This window comes from Rosa chinensis, chromosome 2 (assembly GCF_002994745.2).
Source record: "Rosa chinensis cultivar Old Blush chromosome 2, RchiOBHm-V2, whole genome shotgun sequence".
Taxonomy (NCBI): domain Eukaryota; kingdom Viridiplantae; phylum Streptophyta; class Magnoliopsida; order Rosales; family Rosaceae; genus Rosa; species Rosa chinensis.
The window spans coordinates 52,244,387-52,264,415 of NC_037089.1; the positions used below are offsets into that span (position 1 = coordinate 52,244,387).

The 20,029-nt window shown below is 40.2% G+C and overlaps 3 protein-coding genes across 4 annotated transcripts; 2 read left to right on the forward strand and 1 right to left on the reverse strand.

Annotated features, from left to right (window-relative positions):
• Positions 1-938: 938 nt before the first annotated feature.
• LOC121051130 (putative protein TPRXL) lies at positions 939-2,331 on the forward strand. Of its 2 annotated transcripts, XM_040513138.1 has the most exons (4): positions 980-1,081; positions 1,182-1,789; positions 1,896-1,944; positions 2,058-2,331. In XM_040513138.1, the coding sequence occupies exons 2-4, from the start codon at positions 1,597-1,599 to the stop codon at positions 2,323-2,325; spliced, it is 510 nt and encodes a 169-aa protein (XP_040369072.1). In that variant the 5' UTR covers positions 980-1,081; positions 1,182-1,596; the 3' UTR covers positions 2,326-2,331. The 2 variants fall into 2 exon arrangements, with proteins under 2 accessions (XP_040369071.1, XP_040369072.1); XM_040513137.1 differs by having other exon boundaries at positions 939-1,789.
• A 207-nt stretch (positions 2,332-2,538) lies between these two features.
• Positions 2,539-4,905, forward strand: LOC112185631 (U-box domain-containing protein 34). The gene is made up of 4 exons (XM_024323894.2): positions 2,539-2,635; positions 3,014-3,436; positions 3,815-4,588; positions 4,780-4,905. The coding sequence occupies exons 1-4, from the start codon at positions 2,540-2,542 to the stop codon at positions 4,861-4,863; spliced, it is 1,377 nt and encodes a 458-aa protein (XP_024179662.2). The 5' UTR covers position 2,539; the 3' UTR covers positions 4,864-4,905.
• Positions 4,906-6,536: 1,631 nt separating this feature from the next.
• On the reverse strand, positions 6,537-16,427 carry LOC112185630 (pre-mRNA-processing-splicing factor 8A). Its single transcript, XM_024323893.2, has 15 exons — positions 15,963-16,427; positions 15,261-15,384; positions 15,080-15,172; positions 14,588-14,978; positions 10,989-14,395; positions 10,633-10,886; positions 9,636-10,252; positions 9,446-9,552; positions 9,092-9,346; positions 8,525-8,998; positions 8,134-8,295; positions 7,847-8,044; positions 7,449-7,727; positions 7,099-7,341; positions 6,537-6,966 (listed from the first exon to the last, which is right to left on the reverse strand). Exons 1-15 carry the CDS (start codon positions 16,202-16,204, stop codon positions 6,775-6,777), a joined length of 7,038 nt encoding a protein of 2,345 aa, XP_024179661.1. The 5' UTR covers positions 16,205-16,427; the 3' UTR covers positions 6,537-6,774.
• Positions 16,428-20,029: the final 3,602 nt, after the last annotated feature.

Below are 20,029 nucleotides of genomic sequence, written 5' to 3' on the forward strand. Positions count from 1 at the left end.
AGTAAGGCACTAACCATGGACTTTAGTCTCTTCAACTCCAATGCTCAAAACTTGTAACAGACTACCAACGACGGGGAGACTGTTATCCACTTATTTGACAATGTGAGCGATGTAGGGAAGCTTTTGCCCCAAGTTAGCTAAAGAATCAGCCACAAAGTTAGCTCTCCAAATAAGATTATGTCAAATATTCAAACTTCATGAGATCGTGCTAGCTATAGGTTCAAATCCTGTCATAGGGCGGACCATGTCGATCGAATCAAAATATATCAATCCACTATGATAAGGGTGATACACTAAGTCACTTTAACAGTTTAACCCATAGCCAATTTGGGAATATCCTGAATGTAGTAAATCCCAAAATAGTAAGTGTTTCATCAATAACTGCAAGATGCCAAGATGTTTAGCAATAATTTTAAGAAATTATTGCTAGGTTCATAATATAAGAAAATGTTACATTTATGATTATTCCAATCTGTTACAACTGCTCAACAATGTGAACATGCTGGCAGTCGATATATTTTCTCTAACAATGTAAAATCAAAGGCTCTGTTGAGAGCGCAAGATCATGCAAATGTAAACAGATGGCTATTAAGATACCTGAGTCTTAACTGAAGCAACCAACTCTCTTCTCCTCATAACAGAAGTAATTTAACAAACTCTCCATGCTCTCTTCTCCTCTTAACAGAAGTAACCAACTATTTTCTTGTGTTAACAAACTCTCCCTAGTCAAAAGCTGGATTGATCACCTGGCCAGGCCTCCACAATATCGTGAGAGAGATAGAGAGAAAACAAAAGCAAAAGGGTGATTCAAGTTGTGATTGGTTTTGAAAGTGTGTTCATTGTAAATTTCTGCGTGATCGAATTCTTAATTAGCTGTAGCTGGGTTTTAGTGTTTAGAATACCCAGAAATTAATGGGACTAAGAAGGCAAGCATCCAGAAACAGAGGAGATGCAGTAGCAGTGGCAATAGACAAGGACAAAGGAAGTCAATATGCTTTCCAATGGGTTGTTAATCATCTCGTCAAGCCAGGCCAAACTCTCACATTGCTTCATGTTAAGCAACCTGCAGTTCCCAACCAAAGTACATCTGCCTTCTCTCTGCATCTAATTCTTTTGTATCCATCCACGATCATAATCTTATACTTAATTTCCAATGTTTTTCTCATATTATGGTGCAGCAGGACGCATGGTTCCAAGCTCTGAAGTCACCGAGGAGGTTGCAGAAATCTACAAAAACCAACCTGATGCTCAAGCCAAAGACTGGCTTCGTCCAATGCATTGTGTTTGCATCAAAAAGAAAGTGAGTCATACCTCTTCAGAATTTGTACATCATCTTGTGTCTCCTAAAAATTTCTTCTCCTTATGAGCTGATATTTGTACCAGATAACCTGCAATGAAGTCATACTGGAAGATTCTGATATACCGAAAGCACTTTTCAACTATGTCGCTGCAAATTCAATCGAGGTTTTGGTACTTGGTGTACCATCTAAAAGCAGCCTTTTCAGGTGATTAATTGATTCCATGTGCCTAGGCATAAACCTTAATTAGCAGGTGGAACAATTACACATACATGCATTGGTTCTGATCATTACATCAATGTTGTTTCTCAACAGATTCAAAACTAGAGACATACCGAGCACCGTGTTAAAGGGGGCACCGGACTTTTGCACTGTATATATTATTGGCAGAGAAAAGATCTCGTCTGTGCGATCTGCAACTGGTGCTCTTCCCCAAAAACCAAAAGGGCTTCCATCTCCATGTGAACAAAATGTGCAGCATCACCAAAGCGGTTTGTTTCTTGACTTTGAGCATCCTCGTTATTTCTCACATCATGTGTACACATAGTAAATTTTTGTCATTACTAACTCAAGTTTCTTTGATGAATGCACCATCAGAAAGGACACAGTCTCCGCAGTGTAGCCTGCCAAATGACACTAAACTCAAGTAAGTCTCAACTAATTTCTTTAAAAGGTTCTAATATTCTAGTTATATAACACTACTAATAATGATGAGAAAATAGGATGTTGGAATACAATTAATAACTACGAACCATACAGGTCAGCAACTATATTACCGGCGAGCAGTAACAAGCAAAGCTTGGGTCGCACCTTTGCTTTCTCTGATAGTATGACAGCAGGAATGCCCCCTAGGCATCCAACTAGCTCAGAGTCAGACAGAAGCTCTACATCGACATCTTACTCCGGAACTGAGTTTATTGACATGACCTATCCACAGAATGAATTTTCATCTTCCTCAACAGAAAGTGGAAGGTTATCAACGCCACAGAACATGGTAGGACACTTTCTGTGCATAGGAAAATTGTAACAGCCACAAACCTACAAGTTTCAGGGCATCCATCCAACTATTAACATGTCATAATGTTTATGAGTTCGCGGAGTCAAGAACCAGTTTAGATGGTTCCCATCTAGCTTCTTTACTTGCAGAGTAAAATAGAAATAGGCATTTTCATTACAGTGGCACATACATATAGACATAGTTGAGAGTACTAACCACGAGTTTCCTTGAAAAATAGGATGGAATGGAAGCTGAGCTGAGGAGGCTTCAGTTAGAGCTCAAGCAAACAATGGACATGTATAATATAGCCTGCAAAGAGGCAATCACAGAAAAAAATAAGGTATTTGATGCAGTACCTTATTTAAGCATGAACTTTGTTTTAGATTTGGAATCATCTTCAAAGTTTCCTGTTTTGGTATACTGAATCAGAAACTTCGATACATATATGTTTTTCACATGACACCACTCAGTTAAATTGGTACTTGGTACTTCGTATATTGTGACAAGCTGCATCTTAAGCCTCTTGATAGGAGCATGTAAATCTTATAGTGCATGCACAGACAAGTTAGCTTTATAGTTTTACTTTTGCCTAGAAACAGTTTAAATGAAAAACTATATGTCAAACCATATAGAGACGGATGGTTCATTTTAATGAAATATGAATCTTGGATTTCAAACACAAACTGAAGCATACATTCTATTGATGTATCGATCCCAGGCAAAGGAACTTAACCTATGGAAATTGGAAAAAGAATATAAATTAGAAGAGGCACGATTAGCTGAGGAAATGGCATTGAAACTAGTGGAGAAAGAGAAAGCAAAATGTAAGGCAGCTACCAAGGAAGCAGAAGCAGCTCAAAGGGTTGCCAAATTGGAAGCACAAAGAGCAAGGATTGCAGAAATGGAAGCTCTGAAACAATCAGAGGCGAAGAAGGTATCAGAAGCAATGACATATGATCTAAGGTACAGGAAATACACAATTGAGGAGCTTGAAGCAGCAACAAATGGTTTTTCACAAGCTTGCAAAATTGGTGAAGGAGGCTATGGGCCAGTATACCTGGGTGAAATAGACCATACACGAGTGGCAATAAAAGTTCTGCGTCCTGATGCAGCTCAAGGACGGTTGCAGTTCCAGAAAGAGGTTTGTGACTTTCTTTAACATGCAACACTTTTATTGAATATTTAACACAGAGACAACAGAAGTAAGTAAAATTATTAGTGCAATTCTGATCTTGACCCATTAATGATCGGAAGATTGAACTTTTATTTTTTCTTGCTATGGTAAAGAGGACTAAAGTATTAGAAAATTATTTTTGAGAGGGAGAGAAAATAAAAGACCTTTTTTGGTTTAAGTTGGTAATGTATCACACCAAGATTTTAGTTAATTCTGCTTCTAGTGGTTTATTATTACCCCTCGAGAGAACCTCTTAACACTGATGCACTACTAACTTATGAGACGATGGTAGTAGTCAGATATATTATTTAAGGTATATAAATCTGAGGGGTCTTAATTATGCAGGTTGAAATATTGAGCTGCATACGGCATCCAAACATGGTTCTCCTTCTTGGAGCCTGCCCTGAGTATGGTTGCCTGGTCTACGAGTACATGGCTAATGGTAGCTTAGAGGATTGTCTCTTCCGGCGATGTAACAAACAAGTTATTCCTTGGCAGCTAAGGTTCAGAATTGCTGCTGATATCTGCACTGGGCTTTTGTTTCTTCATCAAACTAAGCCAGAACCCCTAGTACACCGTGATCTAAAACCCGGAAACATTTTGCTAGACCATAACTATGTTGGCAAGATAAGTGATGTAGGTTTGGCCAGGCTTGTCCCTCAATCAGGATCTGATTCGGTCACTCAGTATTGCATGACTGCAACAGCAGGAACATTCTGTTATATCGATCCTGAGTATCAGCAAACAGGCATGCTTGTAACAAAGTCTGATGTCTACTCACTTGGTGTCATTCTTTTACAACTAATAACAGCCAACCCACCAATGGGTCTGACTCTTCAAGTTGAGAAAGCTATTGAGATGGGGAACTTTGCTCAAATTCTTGACCCTGCTGTTCCTGACTGGCCTGTTGAAGAAGCCTTAAAGTTTGCCAAACTAGGTTTACTGTGTGCAGAAATGAGGCGGAAAGACAGACCGGATCTTGGGAAGGTTGTGCTACCGGAGCTCAATAGATTGAGTGAACTTGCCCAAGATAGCATGAATGGTATCATGCGTAGTAGTAGAGGTGCTGGTGGAGTAATCTTACCAAGACAAGGACAACACCCCAGTTTGAAACTACAAGTGAGTATCGCAACCTAAACCTTGCACTGACTTGATGAAGTAACTGAATAGATGATTCTTTCTAGGAAGATCAGATATAAATACATGTCACTTCGTAAAATTTTGCACATGTGAACTCTAAATGTAAAAGCTTGAGAATATTGTTTTCTTTTTCTTGGATATTTTCTTAATGCTTGTGTTTTTGGTTTTAGGATGTCTTGAATGACCTACATCCATCGCAATCAAGCCATTCAAGCAGATCATCATATACAGATGGAAGTCATTCACAATTTTAGGAACTTCTTTTTGTTAAAAGTCAGATCTGCTTTCAATTTGAAGCACCTCTTCTTAATTGTATCTCGAAAGAACTAGAAATTGGAGTCTTAATCTGAATCAGCGCGGCAAGGAAGCTAACTACTTAGAGAGTGGTGGTTCAAGAATTAGTTAGTTATCACCGACCTGTAAGTAGTTACAGTAGGAGAAAGAAGAAAATTGTATAGAAAAGAAATCAGTCTTACACTTCTTATTTGTCAAAAGACAGAAAGTGTATATAGGCTGAATTTCATTCTTATATTAATAGTATGATGTTTTGAAATGGAGGCAAACTTCTCTATGATTACATTGATTGCAACATGAAATGCCACTGATTAAGTAGACACATTTTGAAAAACTTTACTTAGAACCTACTGTAACCTATTGGCTGACCAGTGGATTCACAACTAGTCCAGACTCCAAAGTTTAAGCTGACTGGGAATGAAATTCGTAATGGAACGTACAGTAGTGTAAGAGAGCTCAAGATAGTTGCAAAAATTACTGTCACCTGAATAAAGATTCTGCATTTCTGCTGTCTCATATTATATAAATGATACATGAAGCTAATAGAGTCGCATAATCTTTTCAATTCTTTTAAAGCACCTCCTCATCATACTGTCCTATCCGAAAAGAATTGGAGCAAACTCAGAGTTGATGATAGAGAATCTATTTCTACAACTGGAATTAAATGAACATGTAGAAACTATATAGCATCCCACAATGTAGGAGCTCACCAGGCTGATACATTCATTTTCGTGAATGCAACTCACTCTAGGAGCTTGCCACTACACTGTATACTTCATTCTCATAATTGAGTGAGCTAAATCAGGATTCCCAGGAGAACGAGTAAAGATCATCCATAATAGGCAATAATGGGAAATATGATTGTTCATCGACGAGATTAAAGATCATCCGTAAGCTCTTTATGTGAGTTCAGACTTCAGAGTGGATCCTAGAAAAGTTGAAAGCTTTTCTGGTGGTGTGTATTAAGGGTTTGCAGGAAGAATATTTGGTTTCAAGTTTTTTAAGTGGATGGATTCGAGGAAGAAACACAAGCATATATAGTGTCTAACTGTAAAGTCCAATAACATTAGCCAATGCATTACATAGAGAGATGAAAGCTCATTATTCATGAACAAAATCAACCCAACTAATAGTTACACAATCACAGATGCATGCAGAACGATCTAATGTAGAAACTGATGGTAGAAGTTGAGATGGAAAATATTACCGGCGACATGATGTTGGGTGTTGTCGTGGTGCTGGGTGTTCTATTGCTATTGTGTCCCCTAGGGTTTCTTGAACGACTCAGAATTTCCAGGAGACGGTATAATCAGGTTTTATTAAGAAACGAAGAGCGCTAGGAAACCCGAGTGTCACAAGTGATTTATATAGTAGCATTGGTGGCCATACGAATAGCGTTTACATAAAAGGAAAACTAGGTCCCATAAGTGCTGCATGATTTATAGTAACGCCACATACAGTGGTTCCACAAAGCACGAGGATAGCGGCATGTGAGAATGAAGAACACAGCGTTATGCAGATAATGTTCAACACGAGCATCATATGCACACTCATCCGAGTTTGCTAGCAAATGGATTAGAGGAGAGACTAAGAGAAAACAAGGCAAGAGGATTCTGCTTTTTGCAAGTATCACTTCAAAAGAGTAACAAGCAAAGGATAATTAAGAATATAGCAATTGATCCATATCTAGACAAGAGTTGACACCCTTGGCAATCCCTCGATACAAATAGTTAACATATCAAAAACATTTACGCTGCCTCTGTATCAAATATTTACAGGCCTTCACCAAAAACATTACATCAGCACTATAAATCCACAGCCTACAACAAAAGGATTCTCGAATTCCATCACCACTCCAGATACACAGAGACTTAGGTGAATATATCGTCACGATCTCCCACCACTGTGTCACCCTCCTCCATGTTGCTAAACTCGAGGTAATGGGTTGGCCGGTGGTCCTCATGATAGTACTCCCTCGGTGTCCCAAGCTTGATACCATATTTCATGCCTTGTGTATGCTTCACCCCCATGAAGTTGTAGTTCCACGGACCATTATCAGGAATCTACAAACCAAACATAAAATAAATTGATAAGCCGCACAGAAAAAAAGGAAACCAACATAAATAGATATTATCATTTGGCAGAACTAAAGACTATCATTTGGCAAAACTGAACATGTGATATAATGATCTTACCATATAGAAACCAAGGAACCGATCACTGAGAAGCATTTGGACCTTCTCGTAATGAGTTGGGAGGTAACCGTGTGGATTGCTTCCTGTGTCTTTGTTGACCCGTCCCCACTCATAACCAGATGGAGTGAGTTTGTATGCAGTTAACGAGCACGAACCAGGAGTGAAACTGCAGGTTAAAATGATGCACTTCTCCCCATCCCATTGCTTGGTGCTTTCCAAGATCTTAGCATGAGAGGTTAGATCCTACAATAGAACACATCACGGGTTATTTTCTTCTTCTTTTGTATACTTATATGAAGAGAAGTCAGAACTTTTAAACAAGCTGGAAATCCATGAAAAATGAAAATTACCTGAGGAGAAAGCTGAGGAAGTTCGTTTGGTTGTGTGTGCATCCATCCCAAAGGTTCCAGATCATTGAGGAAATCATGCTCGGGAAGAGCCGTTGGAAGATTAACTTGCTGGTGGGTTCCCCACTGCGGTGGCATGGCAATGCAGCGAATTTCCTTAACCTGAGGGTTGTCAGGTGGGCTTACACCGTACAAGTAACCAGCAATTTGTGTCCTCAGATCCGCAACACAGATGAACTTCTTCAATATGTTCTTTGGCATGATATAAGTGTAACCCGTTTCCTGTAACAAATGGCCAAATGCAAGTTGATAAATAAGAAACAAAAATAAATAAATAAATAAACACTTTTATCATCTTTTCCAAGAACAAAAGCACTTTAATAATTGAGGAAGACATCTACCTTCACATCCTCTGAATTCACATATATATGATTGACACGAAGGTAGAGATTGGTAGCCGATATTGCTCGCACACGCCAATCAGTCTTGGACCCAAATGCAGCTTGCTCATAAGGACTAGTAGTGGTGACAATGAGTTCATCACCATGCACATTCGTGGTCCTAGTAGTAACTGCTGTCAGCTGACTTGCTTCTTTATGCTGAAAGTAGAAATTTTACATAAGTTAATTTATGAAAAGTTTTCATTTGACAAAATCCAAAGACCAAAACATGGAGAAAGATACATCACCTGCTTTTCAATCTCTGCAATTTGTTGCCTTTGTTGTGAAGGAGGAGTAATCTCAGCTCCAAGAATGATATCACGAATCTCAGATTGTGTCAGAGCCGATGTGTTCACGTTGTTCTTTTTTGCATAATCTGAGAGAATCAGATCCCTTAGAGCAACCTCAACCTGCACAATGCATCGCAAACAATACATAAGCAAAAGCAAACGAGCAGAAAAACTGGAAAAGTGAAGTAAATCTATTACAAAAACTGATTCAAATGGATCTTAAGCTTGTCGCACATCATGCATTCTTTAGATGAAAAGCTTTCAAAGTCAACATACATTTTGGATGCAGATATGCAAATCAATAACAGATGAATGACTACAAACTATCAGATTTATAACAGCAAATTACCTTCATCCATTGATCATCAGAAAGAGAAGGCCAGATGTGGTGTGGCTCAGTAATGACTGTTGTATCAGGTTTCAGTAACATCTTTGCCTTCTCATTGTTCACATGAAGTGCACGAAGAATCAAAATGAGCCGAGAGAATGCAGTATATGATGATATACTCTTCAACCAATCATCATAGATGTTGAAAAGAACCATCTGTGGCTCAGTAGCCTTCAATATCAGATCACCAAATTTCTCAATCTTAAGACAAGCCTGGAAAGGAAGCTGCAGCTCACTTCCTTTTATGACTATGTTAGGGAAATCCAACAAGTGCACCTCCAGCGGATCAAGCATTCCCTTTCGAGTCACAATAATTTGTTTTGGCTGCTCTTCAACTGGTAAAGAACGCACAAGTGCAGCAACTTCTTCTGCGGTTTTCCACTTGGCCAACTGACCAAGACGCTTCTGTCCTGCCCATACACTTGTGTGGATGACCTGCCAAATAGCAATATACAATATAAAGCTCAAAACGATCACCTAAGAAAAACAGGGGGAACAAACTCATGAAATCAAAGAAGCAAAACATACCTTCAGGAACAGCTGCCCAGTCCTTGGATTGAATATGAAAATCGCACCATTAATTGGTTTTGTAGTGAGATTGCCTTCAAATGTCTTGTGGATTGTAACACGATACACATTAGTATCATCAACAAACCAAATAATTTGATTGCTGAAAATCTCCCCATAGTTCTGGGATGACAAGTAAGGTTCTGTAGGCTCTGAAGAGTAAAGCTGCAATCCTTTCCGTATCCGCTCCCGCAAGACGTACAAAGCTGGATTTGACTGCAAGGGCACAATGGACAATTACTTGCCTGCTTTCTGAACATAATCCAATCAGAAGACTACAAAATAATCATCAGACAATAAAAGAAAAGGTGGTACCTTCATTATTTTGTTCATTGCCTGCTGAAGCAGTGGTTTGGACCCAGGAAACCAATTACCAAAAGCAGAATGTAAATTATACGCCAGATCAAGACCAATCATCACCCCTGCATAAAACAATTATGATTACTTGGACAAATCAAAGATGCAAGCATCTGGAGAAGTAAAGAAACCAGAAAATACCACATACCTGTGGGGGAGGGATAGATAGACATGTTGTCTGTTGTATAATCCATAAACTTGGCTCGGGTGTAACGTTCAATATCGTGGGAATCATAATCTCCCCATCGGAGCTGTACATCTATCCAGTACTTGTTGCTTGCTTTCTGATCAAACACATCCTTTGGCTCCGCCACAAGACTAGGTTTTGACATTGGCCATCTATGGGCAGCAAAGAGTAGAATGTCAGCACAAGAACTGTTCATTTTGTAACTCTTCCTGGGATGAATCGTTTCCTTCTGCACAGTCTCAATTTCCAAAGCATCTAACTCCTGATCCAAAACCTGACAGAGATCCATGACAACACTTTCATGGATCTTTTGCCACAAATGTGCGCGGAATATTTGAATCAAGGATATCTTCAAGGTTGGAATTTTCCCATGCATAAAGATCCCAGTAAGATCTAACTGCACTTGGAAACCGACATATACATTAGCCCGATTAATGGTCGGCGACCACCAAAGCGTGAACCTACGATTGGGAATTTGGTTGAGCCCAGATCTCTGTGCATTAGTCAGCTTCTTGTACTTCATCGATTCTTCAAAACCAGATGCTTTTTCCCAGAAGAGACCCTCCCAGGTAGGGAAGCTGAAAATGAAAAGAAGAGCCAGTGAGGTGCAATTAAAATATCTGAATCACTGAAGAAAAAGATTACCAATGCATGCAGTAACACACATTGCCAATGCATGCAAGAATCAAAGCTAATATCCACTATTTCACGTTCTTTACCATTCATACATATCACCTCTATCCAAACAAGAAACCTACCATCTCAAGTAGCTTGATTATATCATAAGAAGCATTAGTTTTACTATATAATGGCAGTATATATATTCAATTAAGTAAAATTGTTGGCTGCACTTCTTCACAACCCATGTATTTGGATTCATGTAATTGATAACAAAGAAGCACAGTATTTAAAATGATGAAATTAATAAATTGAAGACTAAATTGAAAACCAAACTTACTATGTTCCTTTAAATAAGGTGTGCTCCAAGATTCCCTCCACACCTCCAAGAGCTTGAATAACATCAGTTCTGTAGTTGTTCAAGTTCCAAAGTTTTCCGTCATGCCTTTGGTGTGTCCACCAAAAAGGATTTTGTTTCAAGACCTGGTACTGCTTAAAATCAGTACGAACTCTCCACCCTTTGTCATATGCTAAAGTGTGCCGGTCTTTCTGGAACAATGTATTTATGCGTGGAATTCCCCTATCCCATGAATCCTGTCGGTGAAATAAAAAAAATGATCAGTATAGATTTAGCACCAAAAAAAAAAAAAACATGACAATTCTTGAACTAGAAAACATTGGCAATATCAAACTCACTTCCAAATCTTCAAGGGTTAGGCGCCTGTTTTGTGCTTGAGCCTCCTGCCTTTTCAGAGCATATTCTGCCCAAACCCGCTGGGAATCAATGAATTCACTCTCCCAAGGTTGTATGTAACGGTACAGATTTGGAATCAGCTGGTCCTCTTCATGACTCATCCCACTCCTAAAGTGTGTCACACCAACATCTGTCTGCTGACTGTATCTGAGATCACTTTGGGGAATCAATATGTGACCCATAGATAACATTCCAAGTCCTCCAATTTCTTTTGGTGTGTAAAAGATGACAGGTGGAAACCTACTAGGCATCTTTGAATTTAATCCAATCTTAATACGGGTCTGAATTTTGTTTTCGCACTTGACTAGTAAATCTAACAGTTCTTGCGTATGTACAGTTGCTTCCCGGAAGTAAGTCATAAGACCAATCAGAGCTGTATTCCATTTGTTGACAATCTTTGTAAATGTGGTAGACCCTGACGACATAAGGATCTGCCTCACACGATTCTCAAATACTTTCATGTGTTCATCATCAACACGTAAGAAAGCAACTGCAGTCCTTTCCTTTGTCTGTTCATTCTGCAAATTCCAAACTCCATCTCTTGTGTTGCTGAATGCCTCTTGGCTCATTCTTATCTTGGGAAGTATCCGAACCTCAAATCCACACATGCTGAAGAGCAAATTTGGATTATCCTTGCTGTAAACAGAAACAAAGCTGTTCTCCCACTCTAAAGTTGTGATGCTTCGAGGGAGACGGTTTTTCATATCCCAGAAAACACTCCTTCCAAGATTGACATCGTGTTTCATGAGCCTCATTCTGGCATCTCTTGGCCAGCACTTCTTGTTGTTATATCCCACCATATTCTCATTATTAGGATCAGGATGTTCAGTGAGATATCGCTGGATAAGATCCCGAGCTTCCTCATGAGTGAAGCGGAACAAGATGTGCACCCTGTCTATGTATCGAGAGTACAGCCTGATAGGATGCCGGGTCTCGACCTTTGTGTCCCAATAAGTGATGAACTCATTTGGCATCTGGGGTGGACCTGCAATCTCACTAGCTCGAGTCAATCCAAGAAGCAATAGATCCAACACAAGTCCATAATACTGTACAACAAAGGATGCAAACTGAAGACCGCGAATAAGACCATACGAATTTGTATGACTCATATCCTTGTAGGACAATACCACATTGTTCTTCGCAGTGACATAATCAGCGATATTATGATCAAGAACTAGACGTAGAAGCCTATTTAGCATTGTCAAGTCAATCTTTTCAAAGAACTTCTCAAACTTGGTCTGAAGCATGACAACACACTGCCCGTCACTCGTGTCCCAGATACTCTGTAAATTGTTTATTCCCTGACACCATTTATAAACCAAGAGTGGAGGCGGCTCCGAATCTGCAGGCTTGATCCAGTTCGGGAAGAGATGACGTTTGTCACCCTCATACCATAGATATTGATCAAGATATGCATCTGTAATCTTCTCAAGAGGTTCAATCTCATAGACTGGAATGAGATAGCTGTACAAATCCATGAACTCTATGCCAACTTCTTTGAAGGCACGCTGAGTGAGTAAGTGGCGCTTAATTCGTGACAATGCTTCATGCGGGTTATCATAGGCTTGTTCAATAAGACCAAGCTCTTCTCTTTGAAGCTGATTCAATCTCACAGCAACACTATATGATTCCTTCAACCTCTCCAGAGCAAGGATGAGTAGCTTGGTATCATGCTTGTACGACAATGGAGGAAATGGGATGGGGCTGAACTTTCTTGACTCCAACCAATGCACAGTTGTCGTGTAAATTGCAACTGCCTCCTCTGGTGTAACATATGGGCCATCTTTGAGATAATTGTGTTGTCGTTCCTGCTCTGCCTTCAGCCAAAGGCGTGTTAATCTTCCAAGATTCTTCCGACAAACTGTCTTATCTACTGTAGCACCTCTTCTTATACGTTCACGATTGTAATGAGCCACATTTGTCCACCAGTCTGCCTTTGACTTGACATAACGAAGAATCATATTCTCAATGGGAACTGGCAAACCAGGTACCTTCCAAGGAATATTTGCTTTCCAGCAACGCCATGCCTCACTGAGATGTTGCAATATAGTTCTGGCCTTATTTTGCTTGATTCCCTCAGGCATCGCATCAAGAACATCATGCATGACAGCAGCTCGAAGCTCCAAATCAAAATGGCTTTCCACACGCTGCTTAGTTACAGTTTTTGCCACTCCCTTTGAATGGCGCCCTTCAAATTGCCGTGCAAGTAAATTTCCCAACCACCGTTCCAAAAGAGGAACTATGCCACGAAGGAAGAACAACCAAACCCTCCACATCGGCGCCCAGAATCCACATCCAGGTCCTTTCCCAACTGGTCCCGTGTTGAAACGGTAGTAAATCAAGTGCTTCAGATCTTTGCACATTCTAATCTGACGCATCAACCTGTATTTGTAACGATACATACCAGTCAACTGACCAACATGAGAGAAAGTGTACTGCAGGCCATCAGCCAATTGAAAAGCATCGACATTACCCAAACGGAACTGGATGTTGGCATCAACTACCAGCTTTGTCAACCGCAAGATCTCACGGCAAAGATGAAAAGCATTACCAAACCGGGACTTTTTACGCTCTTTAGTTGTCAGGGTTTTCACAGGCTTCAGATTGAAATTATAATCAAGGTGAAGGTAATTCAAATTTTTCCTATGGATCAAGAGATTTAGCATGTTATAACCCTGCTTGCAGACTTGAAGACCCGCTTCAGCCCAATCAAGTTCTGTAGTTTGGAAGAACTTAGTAGCTTGAAGTGATCGAAACAAGTGCTTCTTCTTTTGAGCCTTGGGTGGTCTATGATGCAACTCGTTCAACACAAAACATTTTAACAATTTCTGATAGCTGACCCGCACTTTCACTGGATAGGACGGAGGACAATGCTCTTTATACCACTCTGACACAAGGGGTATATCTTCTGCACGGCGAGTCCGCCCAGATCTCATGTTAAAGGGGCGTGGTGCAAACAAGAGGGAAACTCCAGCTGCTGTTGTGTCAGTATAAAGCTGAGTATCACTCAGAAATGGTTCTACCCCTTCTGGCAGTATGAAAGTGTCATCATCCTCATCAATCTTCTTTTCACGTCGCTCCTTGTTTGTGCTGGGGATTGGGTGTATCAAGGGATCATAATAAAATGCAGGTAGATCAGGATCCTCAGTTTTTATGTACATAACCATGGGTGTGTGATACACACAGAGCTTTACCTTCCTGGGCCTATTGTTGTAGAGATGAGGGAACGCAATTCTGTACTCTGTTCTGAGAGGTGACCGAATAATCAGCTTGTTAATGTCATTAAACTCATTCCAGTCCTCATCCCCTTTCTCCATATCCCGATACAATGGTTCAAACTTAGGCCCACCTGCAGATAGTGTAGTAAAATAAGTCCTATGAAACAAAAAGAGGATCCACATTCAAAACTAATATACACCACTATGGAATTAAGTATATGCACCCTTCATAAGCAATATACACCACTAGCAGAAAGTATTAAGCAGCATCATTGCTTATGAATCCAAGCAAAGAAGAAAACAATGGACAGAAAGATGTATACCTGGAATGCACATATTGAGTGCTTTCGCTGTAAAGAAAGACTCCATGTCAAACAAGTAGAAATAATTGCGGTCTATCAAATCAGATAGTAGCTGTCCTGCAAGCCGGTGGAGAGTTGCCATGATTGGAAGGGAGAGATGCCATTTCCGGTAACTTGGACCGTTAATGAGTTTTGTCTTGACTAGAGGTTTATGGTCATAAAACCAAGTATAAACAGCAGAATCTTCGTCTTCATCCAACTCCAGTTGAATTGGCTCTAGAGGATCAACATCCAACAGATTATCAGCATAATCTAATGGAGGTTCCTCATCATCAAAAGGTGGAAACCGCATTCTTTTAAAATGTCGACGATCCCTCTTCTCCCTTCTCATCATAATCCACATTGAACCCCACTGTAACAATTTAAATTAAAACTATTCAGTAAAAATCATCAAAGGAGATAGAAGAGGCTAGCAATCTCTAATTTAAGCAGCAATAAGAAAGGGAGAAGCACCTGAGCCAGATATATAGGTTCAACAACCCAAGGTATTTCATTCACAAATGTAATTGCCCCAGTTATATGGTACAGAACCTTCACATCACGGACCTGTTGCAAAATTAATTTGATAAAATTAGTTGTCGCTTACATAGATCAAAAATATGAAGACACAATGGGATAGACAAAGAACAGATACCTGCTCCCAGGGCATTGGCATATTCTCGAGAAGTTTGTAAACTGCATGCGGAACAAATTTAAGTGCTCCTAGATACACGCGTTTATCGTGACGGAATTTCTTCGAGGACATGTCCCCATGGTCTCTGTAAAAAGAAATGCCAAGTTAAATACCACGCAGTTTGGAGCACTACTATACTAAATTCATGACAAAAGCCAATACAAAGATACATATCACAAAACAGAATTAAAAAAATCTTATCACTAAGAATATGAAACAAATACAATACAATTTCTAAATAATCAGATTGATGAGGAATCTATGCCTTGAAGAAGAAATAAATTCCAATCAAAGCATATTTATAGATAAACATTTACCACACATAAATAACCAGATCACGAAATAAATCTCATCATATGCTTCATTTCCTTACTGCTCCTTTTAGTGTTCCACACAAAATCAATACTCTATTTAAGTTTCTGTTACCGTGTTTTAACCAATCGACAAAATTCACAAATCACAAGCACCTGAAGCAAACCTAATCTCTAGTGCAAATTCATATAGAAGTCTTGAGCCAACTTAGATTCGCACTAGTTTGTAGATTTTTAGTAGTTTTGTTCACCAATACACTCAACCAATACAAGCATCTGTTAACAAAAATGAAATCCGGAAATATCATTTAGATACATAACCAAATGAAGGAGAAAAACAGAAGAAACTGACCTAATGATCTTCCTGACATGCTCAGGAGGCATGTCCTCCTTCTGCGTCTCAACGAAGCCAAACTTGCGCTTGTCGCTGTACCGCTTGGAATTGAGTTGCTGCCATTTACGAGCCTTCTCTTCGAGCACGGCCTCGGCATCTGCCGGAGGCGGCAACACCGTATAAGAGGGCTGAGCCGCGGGTGGTGGCGGAATCGACGAGCCACCAGTGCCTGGCGGCACAATCTGGCCGTTGTTCCACATCCTGGGAACCAGACACTAAATCGAGCCTTAAACTAGAAAACCCTAGCCGATTGGTTACGGTGTGGGGAGACTAAAGGATGGCGAGAGAGGCGTGGAGAGGTAACGCCGTTGGCGTTCCTGCCGCGGTGAAGCTTTGTGGAGCTTCAATGGCGGTTCGAGATTTCTAGGGTTTTGGGGGGTTTGGCTCTCTCCCTCTGTCTCAGTCTCTGAGAGTTGTAAATACAAGTGACGGTAAAGACGGGTGGGGTTATATATTTTGCTATGGATTGGAATGGCGGTGGCACGTGCCAAGGAGGTTGGATGAAAGTGAGGACCGCCTTTGAAATGGGGGTTTTCTTCAATTTTAAGGGTTATGATCATTTTCGAAAAAGGATATGGCATTGGCGGTGAAGCCTCACATTGAAATATTGGTTGTTAAAAAAATTCTGAAATTCTTATGTGTTTTGTAATTATTTTTTGTTTTCAGTCGAGCAACAGAATTTTTGGGACAACCTGCCCGAGTCTGGACCTTCTTAGGCGTCTAGGTCGCTGTAAGGTCTTCAAGTGCCGGTCTTCAAAAGTCGGATCGTGTTCTTTTTTTAAGTTGGTAAATTATCTCTGTTTGATTGGTATATTTCAAGCGTCTTATGGAGAAGGATTTGGCTCCTATTTGTTTGTTAGAAAGTGACATTTTGTTTTCTACCACAATTACGTGTAAGTGAAAGGAGGACTAGTCGATAATTTTTTCGTAGAAAACATGAATTATTCTTTGTTTGTAAGTTCGCTACAAAAGCGAGCTCAAAATAAATTTGTAATGAGTTGCATTTGGGTGTTAGGGTTTCAGGATTTTCTTGCCCGTTATCCTATTTTCTTTTTAGCTTATTCTCCTTTTCATGTTCATGGATGAATTTTGTTTATTTTGACATTTAGGATTTATATATATGCAACATATATTATTGTCAATAGCGATTTTTTTTTTTTTTTTTGAAATAATGGGTTTTGGAATCCAGTCAAGCTGGGAGGCTCATCATCCCACACCCATGTTATTATTTAATAAGTTTTGTCGCATCGGGGTCACATCCGGAGGGGGGGCTTATTGATGCATTACAATTATTCTCATAGAAGACATCCTAAAAGGAAACCAGGAACCTCATCTAAAGAAATATCAACATCATGATCTTTACTAGCAAAGTGAGCAAATCTATGAGCTACACTATTTGCTTCACGAAATACATGTCGAATTCTGACATAATAAAAAACTTGCATATAAGATTTACAATCCTCAAGAATACGACTATTTTGAGAGTTATCCTCACCATTTTGATTTTGAGCAGCCACCAATACTGAGGAGTCACTCTCGACCTTGATCTCTTTCCAGCCTTGATTAATGGCCAAGAGAAGTCCCGCCCTACAAGCTTCGGCTTTGCAGTGCAACGCTGACCCCCTAAGGGGACAAACCTTGGATCAAGCTGCTCGAAATGCACCCTTGTCATCCCTAGCAACCACCCCCACTCCCCCTTTACCAGAAGCCTGAATGAAAGCTCCGTCCACATTCACCTTCAATCTACCCCGTGGAGGAAACTCCCACTTCTTTGCAATCCTCCTACTGCCATTCTTGGTAGGTTTACTAGGGTGCCAACGTTGATACTCCCCCAAAATAGTGAATTTCTTATTATTTAGATATTTTCTTGACAAAAATTACTTATAGACATATGAGTGATCAAATGTTATTACTAGAGTTTATTACAATGGAGACAAAAGTGGATAAGCATTTTTTTTTTTTGAAAAATAAAATAACATTAAATACTAAAGCCTTTGAGGTACCCAGAGTTTACACGATCAAACAACAAGGCTCTTGAAGCTACCGTCGAAATTCTATCAGACCAAGTATCAGCTACAAAGTTTGCCTCTCTAAGAACATGTTTAAATGAAATTGAATCAAAGCAAGAAGCAGTCTCCTGTATCTCTAACAAGGGTGATCAGTCGCCAAGGAGGGTTAATGCTTCCAGTGACAGCGTCAATTACAAGCTTAGAATCGCCTTCAACCTCAATCCTCCTGTAGCCTTTATCTCGGGCAAAGGCTAAGCTGTTACGCAATGAGATGGCTTCCGCAACCGGCACCGTAGTCCTTCCCAAATTTCTAGCCGCCGCAAGGTTAGAATTCTTAACACAAAGCCCCCCGCAGCAGAATCCGAGCAAACATATCCATCAAAATTTATTTAATGAAATCTCTGGAAGGAGCCCGCCAATGAATTAAGTTTGGTTGAGTGTTTGGCAACGCCCTTCGAACCGTGGTCAGCTGGGTGGAACTGCTAAGCATGGTGGAAGCAGCAGCAGCTATAGAGACAGTTCTCGGGCTAAGGAGATGTATTTCAAAAAATAACATCATTCCTAGCTTTCCAAATTTGCCAACATATAATTATAACCTTACAAAATAAGACACTATCATAGGGCTGTAACAGAAAGAGCTCCTTAAGAACCTTAAGGTAGCCCTCTTCCCAGTTTCCTGGGGTGTCAACATAAGCAAGCTTCCAAACTTCTAAAGCAAATTCGCAGTAGCCAAATAAGTGATTTGCTGTCTCATTATCTTCTTGACAAAGGGGCAAGTGTTATCATCTAACACTCTAAACTTCGAGAGCCTATCTCTAGTTTTAAGGATAAGCATTTGGCGTTGATATAAATTAACAATACTTATAACTCAACTGCTGTAATTGGTGCACTGGTTTGAATTTCAGAGCAACAAATCATTAGTATGTATGCAATTTATCAATACCTTATTAGCTTTGGTTACTAATCATTAAAAGCACGCCCATGACATGATAGAGGGTCAAATCTTTGGAGAACGTCAGAAATCAGAGTTGAAAATTGATGTTGGACTTGGAAAAATAACTTCATTAAGCATTTTATTGAATTGAGAGCTTTCTGTATTCTTAGTACTTATGAAGTTGTTTGAATCATGACGTTCAGAGCTAGAGTCGAGGGGTTTCATTTGTTGATGCTTGCACTAAGGTCTGAATTGGCATGTGCAATAAACCGGTGACATTTTCTTGTTAGCAATTACTAGGCTTCTGCATCTGAAGTTTCAATGCCGAAACTCCGATCTGGCACAAAAAATTGCGTTAGCATTCTTTGTTTTTTGGTCGAATAATCGAGTAAAGGTGAACTTGACAATGTCTTGCAAAAAATATAGGGGGGTGAAATTTACACACCTCTATTTACAAACCACACACCCTTTCATATTTTTAATAATATTTCAACTCACATTTTCCTACACTTCCTAAAATACCCTTTCAGATTTTTCTTTTTTTCGTTATGGGTCTTCTCTCTCTCTCTCTCTCCTCCAAAACCACGACCAAACTCTCCTCCAAAACCACGACCAATCTCTCTCTCTCTCTCCCTCTCTCTCTCTCTCTCCCCCCTCCAAAACCACGACCAAACTCTTGACGGACAAAGAAGGAGGCGGAGCCGGATTGGTGACGTAAGGGTTGGACTCCAGCGGCATGGTGGTGGCGACGTTGTCTGCGGCGATCAGCTGCGCCCCCGAGCCTAGGGGTGTACTTCGAGACGGCGCTGACGCTTGACGGGACTGACTGCGATTCGGTCTTTTCTGAGGCGATGGAGATGGAGGTCCAGGTTTCGGAGAAGGCGAGGTGGAGCGACGTCGTTTGGATCGAGCTTAGGGTAAGGAGCGTAGTCTTGGGAGTGAGTAGGAGGTTTTGTGTCGCCGGCTACCTGATAATGCTCACTCATATTCATTAGCTTGGCTTTGTCTTATTCAAAACGACGACGGAGATTCCGAGAAGGACGATCAGAGTGAATGGTCGACGAACCAGGTCACAGAGAGAG